The 15,881-nt window shown below is 65.6% G+C and overlaps 1 protein-coding gene across 1 annotated transcript; it reads left to right on the forward strand.

The window, feature by feature from the left end:
- The first annotated feature begins 851 nt into the window (after positions 1–851).
- On the forward strand, positions 852–15,582 carry KIF5A (kinesin family member 5A). The gene is made up of 29 exons (XM_065659656.1): positions 852–980; positions 2,844–2,931; positions 3,331–3,404; positions 3,494–3,598; positions 4,505–4,553; positions 4,649–4,704; positions 4,791–4,878; positions 4,955–5,079; positions 5,245–5,349; positions 5,565–5,713; positions 7,903–8,051; positions 8,149–8,345; positions 8,465–8,533; positions 8,856–9,062; positions 9,307–9,453; positions 9,911–10,099; positions 10,285–10,402; positions 10,489–10,547; positions 10,937–11,010; positions 11,200–11,301; positions 11,433–11,493; positions 11,579–11,650; positions 12,145–12,249; positions 13,095–13,311; positions 14,018–14,111; positions 14,343–14,383; positions 14,491–14,518; positions 14,591–14,683; positions 15,297–15,582. Exons 1-28 carry the CDS (start codon positions 852–854, stop codon positions 14,667–14,669), a joined length of 2,976 nt encoding a protein of 991 aa, XP_065515728.1. The 3' UTR covers positions 14,670–14,683; positions 15,297–15,582.
- The last annotated feature ends 299 nt before the right edge of the window (positions 15,583–15,881 follow it).

Consider the following 15,881-nt stretch of genomic DNA (forward strand, 5'->3'; position numbering starts at 1 on the left):
ACATAAGGGGGGGTGCTCGGGGTGGGCTGTGCCCGGGGGGGCTCCTTGCAGGCGTGGTTTTGGGGGGCAGAGATGGGGGGGTGGTGTCACACACGAATGTGCCCGGCCTCAGTGCTGGGGGTCAGGGGCATGAGTCAGAACTGGTGGACTCCCCAGGGGGGGAAGGGAACTGGCCCTGTGCCGACACCACCACCCCCCCACCCCAATCCGGACCAGAGTCGCCACCGTCCTGCCCCCCCCCCCCCCCCCCCCGCAGTGAATCAGCACTTTGGGGGGACCGTTCCCCCCCATCATCTCCGTCCACCTTAACATGCTCCGGCAGCTCCACCTTAACACGGCGGGGGGGGGGGGAGAACGGGAGGGGGGCGGTTCCCCCCCTCCCCATCACCCGGTACCGGGGCTGCAGCGGCGACAGCGGCGCGGTCACTGGAGCAGGGAGCGCTGCGGAGCTTCCCCCACCCCGGCACCGCCCTCCCGCCGCCCCTGCACACCCGGGTACCATCCTGCATTCCTGGGTACCACCCTGCATCCCGGACAGCATCCTGCATCCCTGGGTACCACCCTGCGTCCCGGAGAGCATCCTGCATCCCTGGGTACCACCCTGCATCCCAGACAGCATCCTGCATCCCGGAAAGCATCCTGCGTCCCTGGGTACTAGCCTGCACCCCCCGGAGAGCATCCCTCATCCCGGGTATCATTTGACCCTCGTGTTGTCAGCAGCACTCTTGGGCACCACCCGCATCCCCGGGTGACTCCCCACAGCTCCCGGGTCCCATAAGCACCCTTGGGCCCTCTCTCCGGGTCCCGTGTCCTCCCCCCTAAACTCTTGTCGCTGCCCCCCCGGTGCCGCCATGGCCGAGCCCAGCACCGAGTGCAGCATCAAGGTCCTGTGCCGGTTCCGGCCACTCAGCCCCGCCGAGATCCTACGCGGGGACCGGTTCCTGCCCGTGTTCCAGGGTGATGACAGCGTCGTGGTGGGGGTGAGTGCGGGGGGGGGTCACCAGGATGGGGGACAAACAGCCTGAGGGAGGGGGACGGGATATGGGTCAGCTTGAGGGGGTAGAACCTGTTTTGGGGGGGTCGCCCTGGGTGTGGCCCAAAGCCCCCCCCCCCCCCATTCAACCGTTTTCTTCTCCCGCCCTCCCCCATTCCTGATGTTCCAGCACTCCCAGTTTGCCCCAGTCTGTCCCAGTGCCCTGGTGGGGGGGGTTGTTTACAATGAGAGGAGACGCCCCGGGGGGGGCACGATCAGGACCTAAGAGTATCACGGAGGGGGGTTTGTTTTTTGCCGCAGCCCCCCCCCCCCCCCCCCCCCCCCACTGCGGCCCTGCCTTTTGTTAGGGGTGTAGTGAAGGGGGGGGAGGCTCAGGGACACCCCCCCAGTATAATGCCCCCCCCCCCCCCGCATTAACATCCGCACCCGGGTACGGAGAGGTTCCTGCCCTGAGGCAGGGGTTCCTTGGAGGGGAGGGGGCATCTCCCATGGGGCCGCAGTGGGGCTGTAGCGGGGGGGGTGTCGCTGTGCGGTTGTGCCGGCGCAATGCGGGGGGTTGCGGGGATGGTTGGGGGGGAGGATGCAGGGGTTTGGGGGGGGTACGGCAATGGCTGCGGATGCGGGGTGCGGGACCGTCAGCGGCAGGACTGTGTTGCCCGTGTCCGTGCTGCGGTGGCTGCGGGTGGCTGCGGTGTTTCAGCACCGGGACCTGGACAGCTCCCGGCCGGCGCTGGGGGCTCTGGGGGCTGTGGGGAGCTGAGGGTACTGAGGTTCTATGGGCGCCTGTGTAGGTCTGTTGGTATACTGGGTGTGGGGACGTTGCGGTCTATGGGGAGCTGGGGGGGCTGGGCGTCTCTGGGGATCTATGGGGGGTGTAGGGCGTTAAGGGTGTAAGGTGGCTGAGGGTGTCTAGGGCCTATTGGGGGCTGCAGGGAGTGGGAGTCTATTGAGCTTGGGATGCTGGGGTTCTATAGGGGTCTATGGGTCCTGTGGGGGGCTGGGGTACTACGGGGGCCTATGGAGGCCTATGGCAGTTATGGGTGGCTGCTGAGTATATGTAGAGGTGTACAGGAGTGGATCTATGGGGCGCTGGGGGTGTCTATGGGAGTCTATGGGCCTGTATGGGAGACTAGGGGGCTATGAGCATGTCTGGAGGGGCTGGTAGGGGCTATGGGGTCTATGGAGCTGTGGAGTGAGACTGAGCCTATGGTGAGTCTATGAGGCAGTATGGGGGGTTGGGTATCTATGGTGGTCTATGGGGCAGTATGTGGGGGTTTGGGGGCCTATGGGCATCTCTGGGGCAGTATGGGGGGGATGGAGGTCTATGAGAGTCTGTAGGGCAGTATGGCAAGGTTTGGGGTCTATGGGAATCTATGGGGCAGTATGAAGGGGTTGGAGGTCTATGGGAGTCTCTGGGGCAGTATGGAGGGGTTGGAGGTCTATGAGAGTCTATAGGGCAGTATGGTGAGGTTAGGGGTCTATAGGAATCTATGGGGCAGTATGGGGTGGTTGGAGATCTATGGGAGTCTATGAGGCAGTATGGGGGTCTTGGAGGTCTATGGGAGTCTATAGGGCAGTATGGCGAGGTTAGGGGTCTATGGGAGTCTATGGGGAGGTTTATGGGGTCTGGGGTAGCTGTGGGGTTGAGGACGCTGGGTGGTTGTGGGGGTTCCAGGGTACGTGGCAGGGTACGAGTGCCCCAGGGCTGTGCGAGAGGCCCCCGGCCACCTCCCACCTCCCTCACTGGGGCTCACTAGAGCTGACCGGTGCCCCCACCCTGATGCAGCCCCCCAGCACCTTGTGGGGGTCTCTCCTGGCCCCTGACCCCCATCACCCCCACCCCCCCCAGGGCAAAACCTACGTCTTCGACCGCGTGTTCCCCCCCAACACCACCCAGGAGCAGGTCTACCATGCCTGTGCCATGCAGATCGTCAAGGGTGAGGCCAGGGGGGGCCCTGGGGGGGTCCTGTGGGTGTCATGGCTGGGGCACCCTCCTCCAGGGACACCCACATCCATGGGGACATGGAGGGTGCACGGGGGTGACAGGAGCGGATTTGGGGGGGGGTGATGTTGGCAAGGGGAGCTGCTTGAGGGGGTCCTTTTGGGGGGGTCCAGCAGGTCCTGGGGCTCTGCAGCACTTAGGGGAGGTTCGGGGGTGTCTGTGGGGTCTTTTGGGGTCTCTCAGGGGTCCTTGGACACCACTGGGGGTCTTGGAGGGGATCTCAGGGTCCTTGGGGGGGTCACAGAGCCTTTGGCTGTCCCTTGGGGTTCTGGGGGGGTCCATGGGGGTCCGGGGGGGGTCCCAAGGGGGCTCGTGCACACCCTCCCCTCTGCAGACGTGCTGGCCGGGTACAACGGCACCATCTTCGCCTATGGGCAGACGTCCTCTGGCAAGACTCACACCATGGAGGTGAGGGGGGGGCTATGGCGGGGGGGCAGCACCCCCAGGGTCCCCGGCACCCACCGGGGTCCCTCCGCTCCCCTCCCCTCGGCACGTAGGGGAAGCTGCACGACCCCCAGGGCATGGGCATCATCCCCCGCATCGCCCGCGACATCTTCAACCACATCTACGCCATGGACGAGAACCTCGAGTTCCACATCAAAGTGGGCACTGGGGGCACTGGGGGGCACTGGGGGCACTGGGGACAGTGGGAGCACTGAGGGGCACCGGGGGCACTGGGGACACTGGGAGCACTGAGAGGCAATGGGGGGCACTGGGGGCACTGAGGGGCACTAGGAGGCACTGGGATCAGTGGGGGCACTGGGAGCACTGGGGACACTGGGAGCACTGGGGGCACTGGGAGCACTGAGGGGCACTGGGGGGCAGTGGGGGCACTGGAAGCACCGGGAGCACTGGGGAGCACTGGGAACACTGGGGGGCACTGGAAGCACTGGGAGCACTGGGAACACTGGGAGCACTGAGGGGCACTGGGGGGCAGTGGGGGCACTGGGAGCACTGAGGGGCAATGGGGGCACTGGAAGCACCGGGAGCACTGGGGGCACTGGGGGGCACTGGGAGCACTGGGGGGCACTGGAAGCATTGGGAGCACTGGGAACACTGGGAGCACTGAGGGGCACTGGGGGGCAGTGGGGGCACTGGGAGCACTGAAGGGCAAAGGGGGCACTGGGAGCACTGGGAACACTGGGGGCACTGGGGGGCACTGGAAGCACTGGGAGCACTGGGAACACTGGGAGCACTGGGGGGCAGTGGGGGCACTGGGAGCACTGAGGGGCAAAGGGGGCACTGGGAGCACCGGGCGCACTGGGGGCACTGGGGCACTGGGGGGCACTGTGGCACTGGGAGCACTGAGGGGCACTAGGAGGCACTGGGAGCAGTGGGGACACTGGGAGTACTGGGGGCACGGGGAGCACTGGGGGTGCTGGGGAGCGTAGGGAGCACTGGGGGGCACTGGGAGCAGTGGGGGCACTGGGGGGCACTGGGGCACTGGGAGCAGTGGGAGGTTGGCTCCTCCCAGCCCCCCTCGTGACACCCCCATCCCCTCCCCACAGGTTTCTTACTTTGAAATTTACCTGGACAAGATCCGAGATCTGCTGGACAGTGAGCGGGGGAGGGGCGGGGGGGGAGGGGTACTGGGGGGCACGGGGGGGCTCTGGGAACTCCTCTGGGGGTCACCACCCCACGTCCCCCCCCAGTGACCAAGACCAACCTCTCGGTGCACGAGGACAAGAACCGGGTTCCCTACGTCAAGGTCAGGAGCAGCCCGGGGCTGGGGGGGGGGGGGAGCACCCCCAGAAGAGGGGTCGGGATCCCAACACCCCCCCTTTGCCCCCCCAGGGCTGCACCGAGCGCTTCGTGTCCAGCCCCGAGGAGATCCTGGATGTGATCGACGAGGGCAAATCCAACCGGCACGTGGCCGTCACCAGTGAGCACCAGGGGGGGCACGGGGGGCCGGGGGGGGCCATGGGGCGCAGTGGGTGCAGCCTCTGCCCTGCCCACAGACATGAACGAGCACAGCTCCCGCAGCCACAGCATCTTCCTCATCAACATCAAGCAGGAGAACATGGAGACGGAGCAGAAGCTCAGCGGGAAGCTCTACCTGGTGGACCTGGCCGGGAGCGAGAAGGTCGGGGGGGACTCTGGCTCTGCGGGACCGCGGTGGGGCTCAGGATGGGGGGCGGAGGTGCCTGGGACTGGGAGGCCCTGTGGGGGGGTCTCAGGTGGGTCCCGGTGCTGGGGACCCCCTGGTCCAGGGTGGCCTCACGGGGTCCCTGAGCCTCCAGCCCCGCAGGTCAGCAAGACCGGGGCCGAGGGAGCGGTGCTGGACGAGGCCAAGAACATCAACAAATCGCTCTCGGCGCTGGGCAACGTCATCTCGGCACTGGCCGAGGGCACGGTGAGACCCGGGGGCTGCCCCACAACCACCCCTGCTGCCCCATAACCATCACTGCTGCCCCACAACCACCCCTGCTGCCCCATAACCACCCCTGCTGCCCCACAACCACCCCTGCTGCCCCAGAACCACCACTGCTGCCCCACAACCACCCCGGCAGCCCGGCCACTCCGGGCGCTGTCCGCGCCGCGGTGCTGAAGCGCTGCTCCCGCCCGCAGAAGGTTTACGTGCCCTACCGGGACAGCAAGATGACGCGGATCCTGCAGGACTCGCTGGGCGGGAACTGCCGCACCACCATGTTCATCTGCTGCTCCCCCTCCAGCTACAACGACGCCGAGACCCGCTCCACGCTGCTCTTCGGGCAGAGGTAGGGAGGCAGCACCGGGCACCCAGCTGCACCCATGGCCCCCAGCTGCACCCATGGCACCCAACTGCACCCATGGGACACAGCTGCACCCATGGCACCCAACTGCACCCATGGCCCCCAGCTGCACCCATGGCACCCAACTGCACCCATGGGACACAGCTGCACTCATGGGACACAGCTGCACCCATGGCACCCAGCTGCACCCATGGGACACAGCTGCACCCATGGCACCCAGCTGCACCCATGGCCCCCAGCTGCACCCATGGGACACAGCTGCACCCATGGCACCCAGCTGCACCCATGGCACCCAACTGCACCCATGGGACACAGCTGCACCCATGGCACCCAACTGCACCCATGGCACCCAGCTGCACCCATGGGACACAGCTGCACCCATGGCACCCAACTGCACCCATGGGACACAGCTGCACCCATGGCACCCAACTGCACCCATGGCACCCAACTGCACCCATGGGACACAGCTGCACCCATGGCACCCAACTGCACCCATGGGACACAGCTGCACCCATGGCACCCAACTGCACCCATGGCACCCAGCTGCACCCATGGCACCCAACTGCACCCATGGCCCCCAGCTGCACCCATGGCACCCAACTGCACGCATGGCACCCAGCTGCACCCATGGGACACAGCTGCACCCATGGCACCCAACTGCACCCATTGCACCCAGCTGCACCCATGGGACAGAACTGCACCCATGGCACCCAACTGCACCCATGGGACAGAACTGCACCCATTGAACCCAACTGCACCCATGGGACACAACAACACCTCTGGGAAGTACTGCACCCATGGCACCCAACTGCACCCATAGGACACAAATTCACCCATGGCACCCAACTGCACCCATGGGACACAACTGCACCCATGGCACCAAACTGCACCCATGGCACCCAACTGCACCCATAGGACACAAATTCACCCATGGCACCCAACTGCACCCATTGGACACAACTGCACCCATGGGACATAACTGCACCCATAGGACACAATTGTACCCATGGCAACCAACAGCACCCATGGGACACAACTGCACCCATGGCACCAAACAGCACCCATGGGACACAATTGCACCGGTGGGGCACAACAGCACCCATGGCACCCAACAGCACCCAACAGCACCCATGGCACCCAACTGCACCCATGGCACCCAACGCCGCCTCTGGGAAATACTGCACCTATTGCACCCAACTGCATCCATGGGACACAGAAGCACACATGGCATCCAACTGCACCCATGGTGAACAATAACACCCATGACACCTGACTGTACCCATGAGACAGAACTGCACCCATGGGACACAACAGTATCCATGGGACACAACTGCACCCAACAGGACCCATGGGACACAACTGCACCCAACAGGACCCATGGGACACGACTGCACCCATCAGACGCAATTGTACCCATGGCACCCAACTGCACCCAAGGCACCCACAGCACCCATTACACCCAACTGCATCCATGGGACACAACTGCACCCATTGAACCCAACTGCACCCATGGCACCCAACTGCACCCATGGCAGGCAACAGCACCCATAGCACCCAACTGCATCCATGGGACACGTCTGCACCCATCAGACACAATTGTACCCATGGCACCCAACTGCACCCATGGCACCCACAGCACCCATTACACCCAACTGCATCCATGGGACACAACTGCACCCATTGAACCCAACTGCACCTATGGCACCCAACTGCACCCATGGCAGGCAACAGCACCCATAGCACCCAACTGCATCCATGGGACACAACTGCACCCATTGAACCCAACTGCACCCATGGCCCCCAACTGCACCCATGGCAGACAACAGCACCCATGACACCCAACAGCACCCATGGCAGACAACAGCACCCATGGCACCCAACTGCACCCATTGCGCCCAACTGCACCCATGGGACAGAACTGCACCCATGGGACACAGCAGCACCCATAGGACACAACTGCACCCATGGCACCCAACAGCACCCATGGGATGCAACTGCACCCATGGCACCCAACAGTACCCATGGCACCCAACAGTACCCATGGGACACAACTGCACCCCAACAGCCCTCTTTGGAAGTGGCCCCTCGTGGGCGTCTCTGTATGGGGCACCTCAAGGCATCCCCAGAACAAGGGTGTGGGGGAGGGTTCCCACTTGAGGGGTGCCTCCCCCCAGGGCCAAGACCATCAAGAACACGGCGTCGGTGAACCTGGAGCTCACGGCCGAGCAGTGGAAGAAGAAGTACGAGAAGGAGAAGGAGAAGAACAAGGCCCTGAAGGAGACCATCGGGAAGCTGGAGGCTGAGCTGAGCCGCTGGCGGAGCGGTGAGGGGGGACCCCAGTGCCAGGAGGGGACCCCATTGTCTGTGAGGGGACCCCAGTGTCAGGAGGGGACCCCTCTGAGCTGAGGCCACATCCCCAGGAGAGGCCGTGCCTGAGACGGAGCAGTTGAATGGGGCTGAGGCCGAGGTGGGGCAGGGCGAGGGGCCGGGGCCGGGACCCACCAGCGAGACCCCCCTCAACGACAACAGCTCCTCCATCGTCATCCACATCTCGGAGGAGGAGCGGCACAAGTATGAGGAGGAGATCCGCAAGCTCTACAAGCAGCTGGATGACAAGGTGGGCACCCCCAAAGAGGCCTGCCACGGACCCCCCAGCAGCCCCTGGGGGCCCCCTGAGATGTCCCCCACCACCCCAGACGCTCGGGGCCATCGTGAGCTCCCCTGTGCTCTCTCCAGGATGATGAGATCAACCAGCAAAGCCAGATCATGGAGAAGCTCAAGCAACAGATGCTGGACCAGGAGGAGGTGAGGGTCCCCCTTCAACCCCCGTGTCCCCCACCTCTATCTGACTGACCCTGCAACCTCCTCCCCTGCTGGAACCCCATGATGACCCTCTGGGACCCCTTTGAACCCCTCTGGGACCCCCACCCTGATCGTTTGAACCCCTTAATCCCGTCCCCATGGGAACCGCTCTGACACTTCCACTGGGACCCCCTGGACCCCCACCACGACCCCCTGGGACCCCCTTGAACCCCTCTGGGACCCCCACCTGGATCACTCGGACACCCCCCCCAGCCCCGGTGCCCCGCGACCCCCAACGATGACCCCCGGGACCCCCCCCGTGCAGGTGCTGGCTGCGGCGCGGGGCGGGGGCGAGGCGGCGCGGCGGGAGCTGGCGGCGCTGCGGGCGGAGCACGGCGCGGCCCGGGCGGAGGTGACGGAGGTGCTGGCGGCGCTGGAGGAGCTGGCGCGGAGCTACGACCGCAAAGCGCAGGAGGCGGAGGACAGCGGCCGCCAGAACCGGCGGCTCAGCGACGAACTGGCTCGTACCGAGGTGAGCGGAGCGGCTGCGGTACCGGCGGCAGCCTGGGGGGGGGCGACAGAGCACCCGAATTGTGCTGCAGCTGGGTTTGGGGCTGGTTTGAGCTGTTTGGAGGGTGGTTTTGGGGTGGTTTTGGCTGGTTTGGGGTGTTTGGTGCAGCGTGTCCGTGCCGCAGGCGCTGTCGCTGTGTTTGGGGTGTTTGGGGGCTGGTTTGGGGCTGGTTTGGGGCTGTTTGTGCAGTGTGTCCGTGCCGCAGGCGCTGTCGCTGTCGCTGCAGTCAGAGCTGCAGCGGGTGCTGGATCTCGGGGCGCAGCAGCGCTCGCGGGCGGCCGAGGTGCTCAACGGGCTCCTGAGGGACCTCAGCGAGTTCAGCCTCATCCTGGGCAATGGCGAAATCAAGCTGGTGAGAGCAGGAGAGGCACCCATGAGTGGGCGCCCGGTCAGGAGGGGCACCCATGGGTGGGGATGTGCCCGTGCTGCGCTGGAGCTGTGCCGTGTCCGTGATGGACCCATGTGCATGATGGGGTGCTCTCAGGCACACCAGGGCATGGTCCTGTGCGTGTAGTGCTCATGGCATGCTCATGCCATGCCATAGCCATGAGCGTGCTGTGTGCATGCTCAAACCATACCATGACCGTGTTGTGCCCATGCCTGTGATGTGTTGACCCATGTCCATGCCCATGCCCATGCCATGTTGACCGATGTCCATGCCCGTGCCATGTTGACCCATGCCCATGCCCATGTCCGTGCCATGTTGACCAATGTCCATGCCTGTGCCATGCTGACCCATGTCCATGCCCATGCCATGTCAACCCATATCCATGCCTGTACCACACTGACCTGTGCCCATGCCTGTGCAGCCGGTAGAGGTGACCGGGGCCATCGAGGAGGAGTTTGCCGTGGCCCGGCTCTACGTCAGCAAGATCAAGTCGGAGGTGAAGTCAATGGTGAAGCGGTGCCGGCAGCTGGAGAACCTGCAGGTGGAATGCCACCGCAAGCTGGAGGTGACCGGGCGTGAGCTCTCCTCCTGCCAGCTCCTCATCTCCCAGGTGGGGACCTGCCAGAGCAGAGCCACCAGGGCTTGGTGTCCCCATGATTGAGCACCCCAAGGCTTTGTGTCCCCATGATTGAGCATCCCAGGCCTTGGTGTCCCCATGGCTCAGCACTGGGGTGTCCGGGGGGTGCCGGGGGTTGTCCCCGTGCCCCAGGGCCGGAGCTGATGCTGGTCCCGCAGCACGAGGCGAAGATCCGCTCCCTGACCGAGTACACGCAGGCGGTGGAGCTCAAGAGGCGGAGCCTGGAGGAGAGCAACGATGCCCTCAGCGAGGAGCTGGCGCGGCTGCAGGCGCAGGGTGAGGACGGGGCGCGGAGCGGAGCGGGGTGACTTGGGGGCACAGCAGCACTTGGGGGGCTCTCAATGGTGAACTCTGCCCCACAGGCACAGAGCAGGGGGGAGCCCGGAAGCAGGATGAGACCCAGGACATGGACGAGATCAAGGTGAGAGGGTGTTGGTGCGGCCAAGACCCTGGGGGGTCCCTAAAGGCGGTGGGGATCCGGCGGCTGGGGGAGGCGCCCCGGGGGTGCTGGGGTCCCGGTGCTGAGCCGGGGGAGTGGCAGGAGGGTGTCGGGGGCAGCGGTTATGTGTGCGGTGGCTGCGGGGCGCCAAAGGCGCAGCACTGGCGGGAGGTGTCCCTGGGGTGCATTGGGGTGCCCCTGGTGTCACGGGTATCGCCAGTATCACTGCTGCCCCTGGTGTCACCGGTATCACCGGTGTCACTGCTGTCTCTGCTGTCACCGATATCACTGCTGCCCCTGCTGTCACCGCTGTCCCCGGTATCACCGGTGTCACTGCCGCCCCTGGTGTAACCGGTATCCCCATGTCCCAGGTGCAGCACTCGCAGCTCGGGCGCCTCCGGGACGAGCTCAACGAGCGGCAGAAAACCATTGATGAGCTGCGGGAGTGAGTGAGGGCCCCCCGGCCCGACCTGCCCCCGACCCCGGCCCTGCTCCCAGCCCTTCACTGGTGCGATGGGACTGGGGGGGGCAGAGCTCGAGCCCTCTGCCCCTCGCCATCCCCTGCCCCCCCATCCCTATCCCTGCCCCCCCATCCCCTCCCCTCCACCGACCCCCCCATCCCCTCCCCCCCCAGCCTGACGCAGCGCCTGGAGCTGGAGCTGCAGAAGCTGCGGGGGGAGCACGAGGAGCTGCGGCGCCAGGAGCAGGCCAAGGCTGCGCGGCTGCAGGAGCTCACGTGAGACCCCCCCGGGACCCCCCCCTCAACACTTGGGGTCCTCTCTCAGCACCCCCCAAAAGCCCCATCCAGGCCCCCAACATCCTTGTGCCTCCCCTGAGGCCCCCCCCATTTTTGGGGTGCCCCCCCAGGTTCCTCCATGAGCGCCATGAACAGTCCAAGCAGGACCTCAAGGGGCTGGAGGAGACTGTGGTAGGTTGAGGGGGTCTGGGAGGGTTTGGGGGGGTCGCGGGATGGGTGCGAGGTCACCGTGGACCCCCTCTTGTGCTCCCCCCAGGCTCGTGAACTCCAGACCCTCCACAACCTGCGCAAGCTGTTCGTTCAAGACGTCACGACTCGAGTCAAGAAAGTGAGGGGGGGGGGATGGGGGGGGACGAGGAATGGGGGGTGATGAGGGAGGGAGGTCAAGGATGAGAGAAGGGGGCACTGGGGGGGGTTGGCGGGGGGAGGGGGCGGAGGGGCCGAGCGCAGGTTGGGAGGGGCCCGGCCCAAGTGGGAGGGGCCCAGTCTGAGTATGGGGGTGGGGTCAGGGGGTCCCAGTTTGGGCATTGGAGGAGGTCTGAGGGGGAGGGCCTCAGATCAGCACCATGGGGGGTGCCAGAGGGGTTGGGGGGGGTCAGGTTGGAGGATCCATGGTTGGGGGGGTGCTGGTTTGGGGGGGGGGGTCCCGGTTTGGGGGTCTCAGGTTGGGGGATCCCGGTTTGCGGGGGTTCTCAGGCTGGGGGGTGCCAGAGGAGTTGGGGGGTCTCAGGTTGGGGAGTCCCGGTTTGGGGGGGGTCTCAGGTTGGGGGGTGCCGGGTTGGAGGTGCCGATGTTCAGGGGGCCCCCCCGTTGCCCCCCAAGAGCGCAGAGCTGGAGCCCGAGGACAGTGGGGGGCTGCACTCCCAGAAACAGAAGATTTCCTTTCTTGAGAACAACCTGGAGCAGCTTACAAAGGTTCACAAACAGGTGGGTGCGACCCCCCCACAGTCCCCCCCCCCATGGCCATACCCCATCCATCCCACCCCCAGCTTCATCTTGGGGTCCCAGCACCCCAAAACCCCATGCGGGGGGGGGAGCATGGCCATGGGGGGGCACACGGTGATGCTCCCCCCTTCCGCTGCCTCACCCATAGCTGGAGCTCTGGGTGTCCAAGGTACCGCCCCCCCATCTCTGTCCCATGCACACCCCATAACTGGGGCCGGGGGACCCTGCCCGGCACTTCGCCGCCCCCCCCCCCCCCCCCCACTGCTGCTTGTGGCAGCTCTGGGGCTGGGACCCCCCGGCACTGGCGGTGAGGGGGACCTGAGTGGGTGCCATAACCCAGCCTGGGGGTGCTGGGGGTCCCGGTGCCGAGCGGGTCCAAGGGAGGTCTGGGGGTTCCTGGTGTTGCTCGGGTGCTCCCGGTGGGGTTCGGATGCTCCCGGTGGGGTTTGGAGGGGTTTGGGTGTTCCTTGATGGGTTCGGGTACTCCCGGTGTGGTTCGGAGGGGTTCGGGTGCTCCCGCCTGGGTTCGGAGTGGTTCGGGTGCCCCCGGCTGGGTTCGGGTGTTCCCGGCTGAGTTCGGTTGTTCCCGGCTGGGTTCGGGTGTTCCCGGCGGGGTTCCGTTGTTCCCGGCCGAGTTCGGGTGTTCCCGGCCGGGTTCGGATGTTCCCGGCCGGGTTCGGGTGTTCCCGGCCGGGTTCTGGTGTTCCCGGCCGAGTTCGGTTGTTCCCGGCCGGGTTCGGTTGTTCCCGGCTGGGTTCGGGTGCCCCCGGCCGGGTTCGGGAGCTGCCGGCGGGGCCCGGGCGGTGACGCGGGCGTGGCGCGCGCAGCTGGTACGTGACAATGCAGACCTGCGCCTGGAGCTGCCGCGGCTGGAGCGGCGCCTGCGCACAACGGCTGGCCGCGTGCACGCGCTGGAGGGCGCGCTGAGGGACGCCAAGGAGGGCGCGCGCCAGGAGCGGCGGCGCCACCTGCTGGAGGTGGAGCGAGTCCGGTTGGCGGCGCGCGCGCGGGGGGCGGGGCGCCGCGGAGCCAGCGCCGTCATCGGTGAGCGCGGGAAAACGGGGGGGCAAAGGGGGAGCGGGGGGGGAGGGGGTGAGGGGGTTCATGGGGATGAAGCGGGTTAATGGGATGGGGGGGTAATGGGATAGGTGGGGACAGTGGGATATATGGGGTTAATTGCATGTATGGGGACAATGGGATATATTGGGGGTAATGGGATATATTGGGTTAATGGGATTTAGGGGTGTAATGGGATATATGGGAGGTAATGGGGTATATGGGGGCAATGGGATATATGGGGTTAATGGGATATATTGGGTTAATGGGATATATGGGGTAATGGGATATATTGGGTTAATGGGATATATGGAGGTAATGGGATATATTGGGTTAATGGGATATATGGGAGGTAATGGGGTATATGGGGGCAATGGGATATAGGGTTAATCGGATACATGGGCGTAATGGGATACATGGGGGTAATGGGACATGGGGATTAATTGGACATGGAAGGTTTACGGGATTAATGAGATATGGGGGCTAATGGGGTTGTATGGCGTTAATGGGGATATATGGGGTTAATGGGCATGGGGGGGGCACAGGGGGAGTACAGGGACATAGCGGGGTGCAGGGACAGGGCCCTGGGCACATGGAGGGGGGCACAGAGGGGGCAGGGATCTTGGGGGGGGCACAGGGTCGGGGGGGGGAGCACCCGGGGTCCCTGCACCCCTCATCCCCATTTTTCCTGCAGCCAAACCCGTGCGGCCCGGGCAGGGGCCGGCGGCGTCACCCACCGGGGGCAGCTCCAGCAGCGGGGGGGAGCCCCTGCCCGGCCCGCGGGGCCTGTGAGTGCGGGGAACAGGGGGGCTGTGGGGGGGCACAGGAGTTGTGGGGTGCGGGGAACACAGGGGCCATATAGGGATGGAGGGGTAAGAGGGGGTATAGGGACTATGGGGAGGAGATACGGGAGTGTGGGGATGGGGTCACGAGGGCTATGGGGGGTACAGGGGCTTGGGGGTCTCCAGGCCTCTGTCCCCATGTGTCTCCGTGTCTCCCCCATGCCCCCCTCTCTCCAGCAGCCCCCTGGACACCTTCCAGCAGCTCAATGTGGATAACGGTGAGGGGGGAAAAAGCAGGGGGGCGGGGGGGGGGCCGGTTGTGAGATGGGGATGTGGGGGGGGTGCACCTGGAGCCCCCCCCCGGAGCTGCCGCTCTCTCTTGCAGGGAACGTGACGGACATCAATGACAACAGGTCAGGGGGGGCCGGGGGGGTAAAGGGGGGGCTGGCGGGGGTGGCCCTGCCTGACCCTGCTCCCCCCTCCAGGAGTGACCTGTCCTGTGCCTATGAGGCCGAGGAGCAGCCCCTGCTCTTCCCCCTGCGCCAGGAGACAGCGGCCAGCTAGTGCCCCCCCGCCAGGTGCCCCCACCCCACTGTGTCCTATGGGATCACCCCGTGTCTTATGGGACTCCCCCATCACCCCACCGTGTCCTATGGGATCACCCCCATGTCCTATGGGATTCCCCCATCACCCTGCTGTGTCCTTTGGGATCACCCCCCCCCCACGTCCTACGGGATCCCCCATCTCCCTGTCTCCTATGGGATCACCCCCCCCCGTGTCCTTTGGGATTCCCCCATCACCCCTCCCGTGTCCTTCGGGATCACCTCCCCATGTCCTATGGGATACCCCATCCCCCTGTGTCCTATGGCATCACCCCTTGTGTCCTATGGGATTCCCCCATCATCCCCCCCGTGTCCTACGGGATCACCCCCCCAAGTCCAATGGGATTCCCCCATCACCCCCCGCCCTGTGCCCTACGGAATCCCCGTGTCCTATGGGATCCCCCCATCCCCTTGGGATATGCCCCCCTCATCCCTTTAAGCTCCTCCCATCTCCTACGTGTGCCCCACCTAGAGCCCGCCAGGGACCCCCGCCCATCCCCTGGGGACCCTCCCATGGCCCCTGCACACCAAGATCCTGCCCCCGCCTTGGGTTCCCCCGGTCTCCCCCAACCCCTTCCTGCCCCCCCAGGTCCCTCCGGACCCGCCTGCGCTCGCATGTCCCGGTGTCACCTCGTGTCGCGTCTGCTCGCGCCCCCCCACGGCGAGGGGGGCCCCCCCCAGCCCAGGACCCCCCTAGGGCCCCCCCCACCCCTGCCGGGGTCCCCCGGGACTGGGGGTGCTGCTTCCAGATGCCTTAACCCGCACCCATGGGGGTGTCAGGGGTCACCCCCTCCCCCCGCTTGGCCCCTCGGCTCTGCCCCCCCCCGCCGTGTGTGCCCCCCCCCCGCAGCGATTCAATAAAGACCGGAGCTGAACAGAGCCTGGCTGCGGGGGTGGGGGGTGGGGTGGGGTATGGAAGGGGCGGGGCCATGGGGAGGAGGCGGGGCTATGAGAAAAGGGGCGGAGCTACGAAGAGGGGACCAGAGGGTAAGCAGTGTTTGTGGTCACACTTCACCTATAGGGTTCCATGCATCCTCTATAGGGTCACAGATGTCACCTACAGGATTACATGTACACTCCATAGGGTCACAGATGTCACTTATAGGGTTACATGTATCCCGTTTATGGCCACACGTCACCTATAGGATCACGCACATTAGCTATAGGATCACAC

This window comes from Lathamus discolor, chromosome 23 (genome assembly GCF_037157495.1).
Source record: "Lathamus discolor isolate bLatDis1 chromosome 23, bLatDis1.hap1, whole genome shotgun sequence".
Taxonomy (NCBI): domain Eukaryota; kingdom Metazoa; phylum Chordata; class Aves; order Psittaciformes; family Psittacidae; genus Lathamus; species Lathamus discolor.

Excerpts from the sequence above, each read along its gene's own strand:
- KIF5A (XM_065659656.1), top strand. The coding sequence starts at position 852 with ATGGCCGAGCCCAGCACCGAGTGCAGCATCAAGGTCCTGTGCCGGTTC. Across the intron at positions 10,403-10,488 it reads GGCGCGGCTGCAGGCGCAGG|GCACAGAGCAGGGGGGAGCC; the intron begins GTGAGGACGGGG and ends TCTGCCCCACAG. Across the intron at positions 14,384-14,490 it reads GCAGCTCAATGTGGATAACG|GGAACGTGACGGACATCAAT; the intron begins GTGAGGGGGGAA and ends TCTCTCTTGCAG.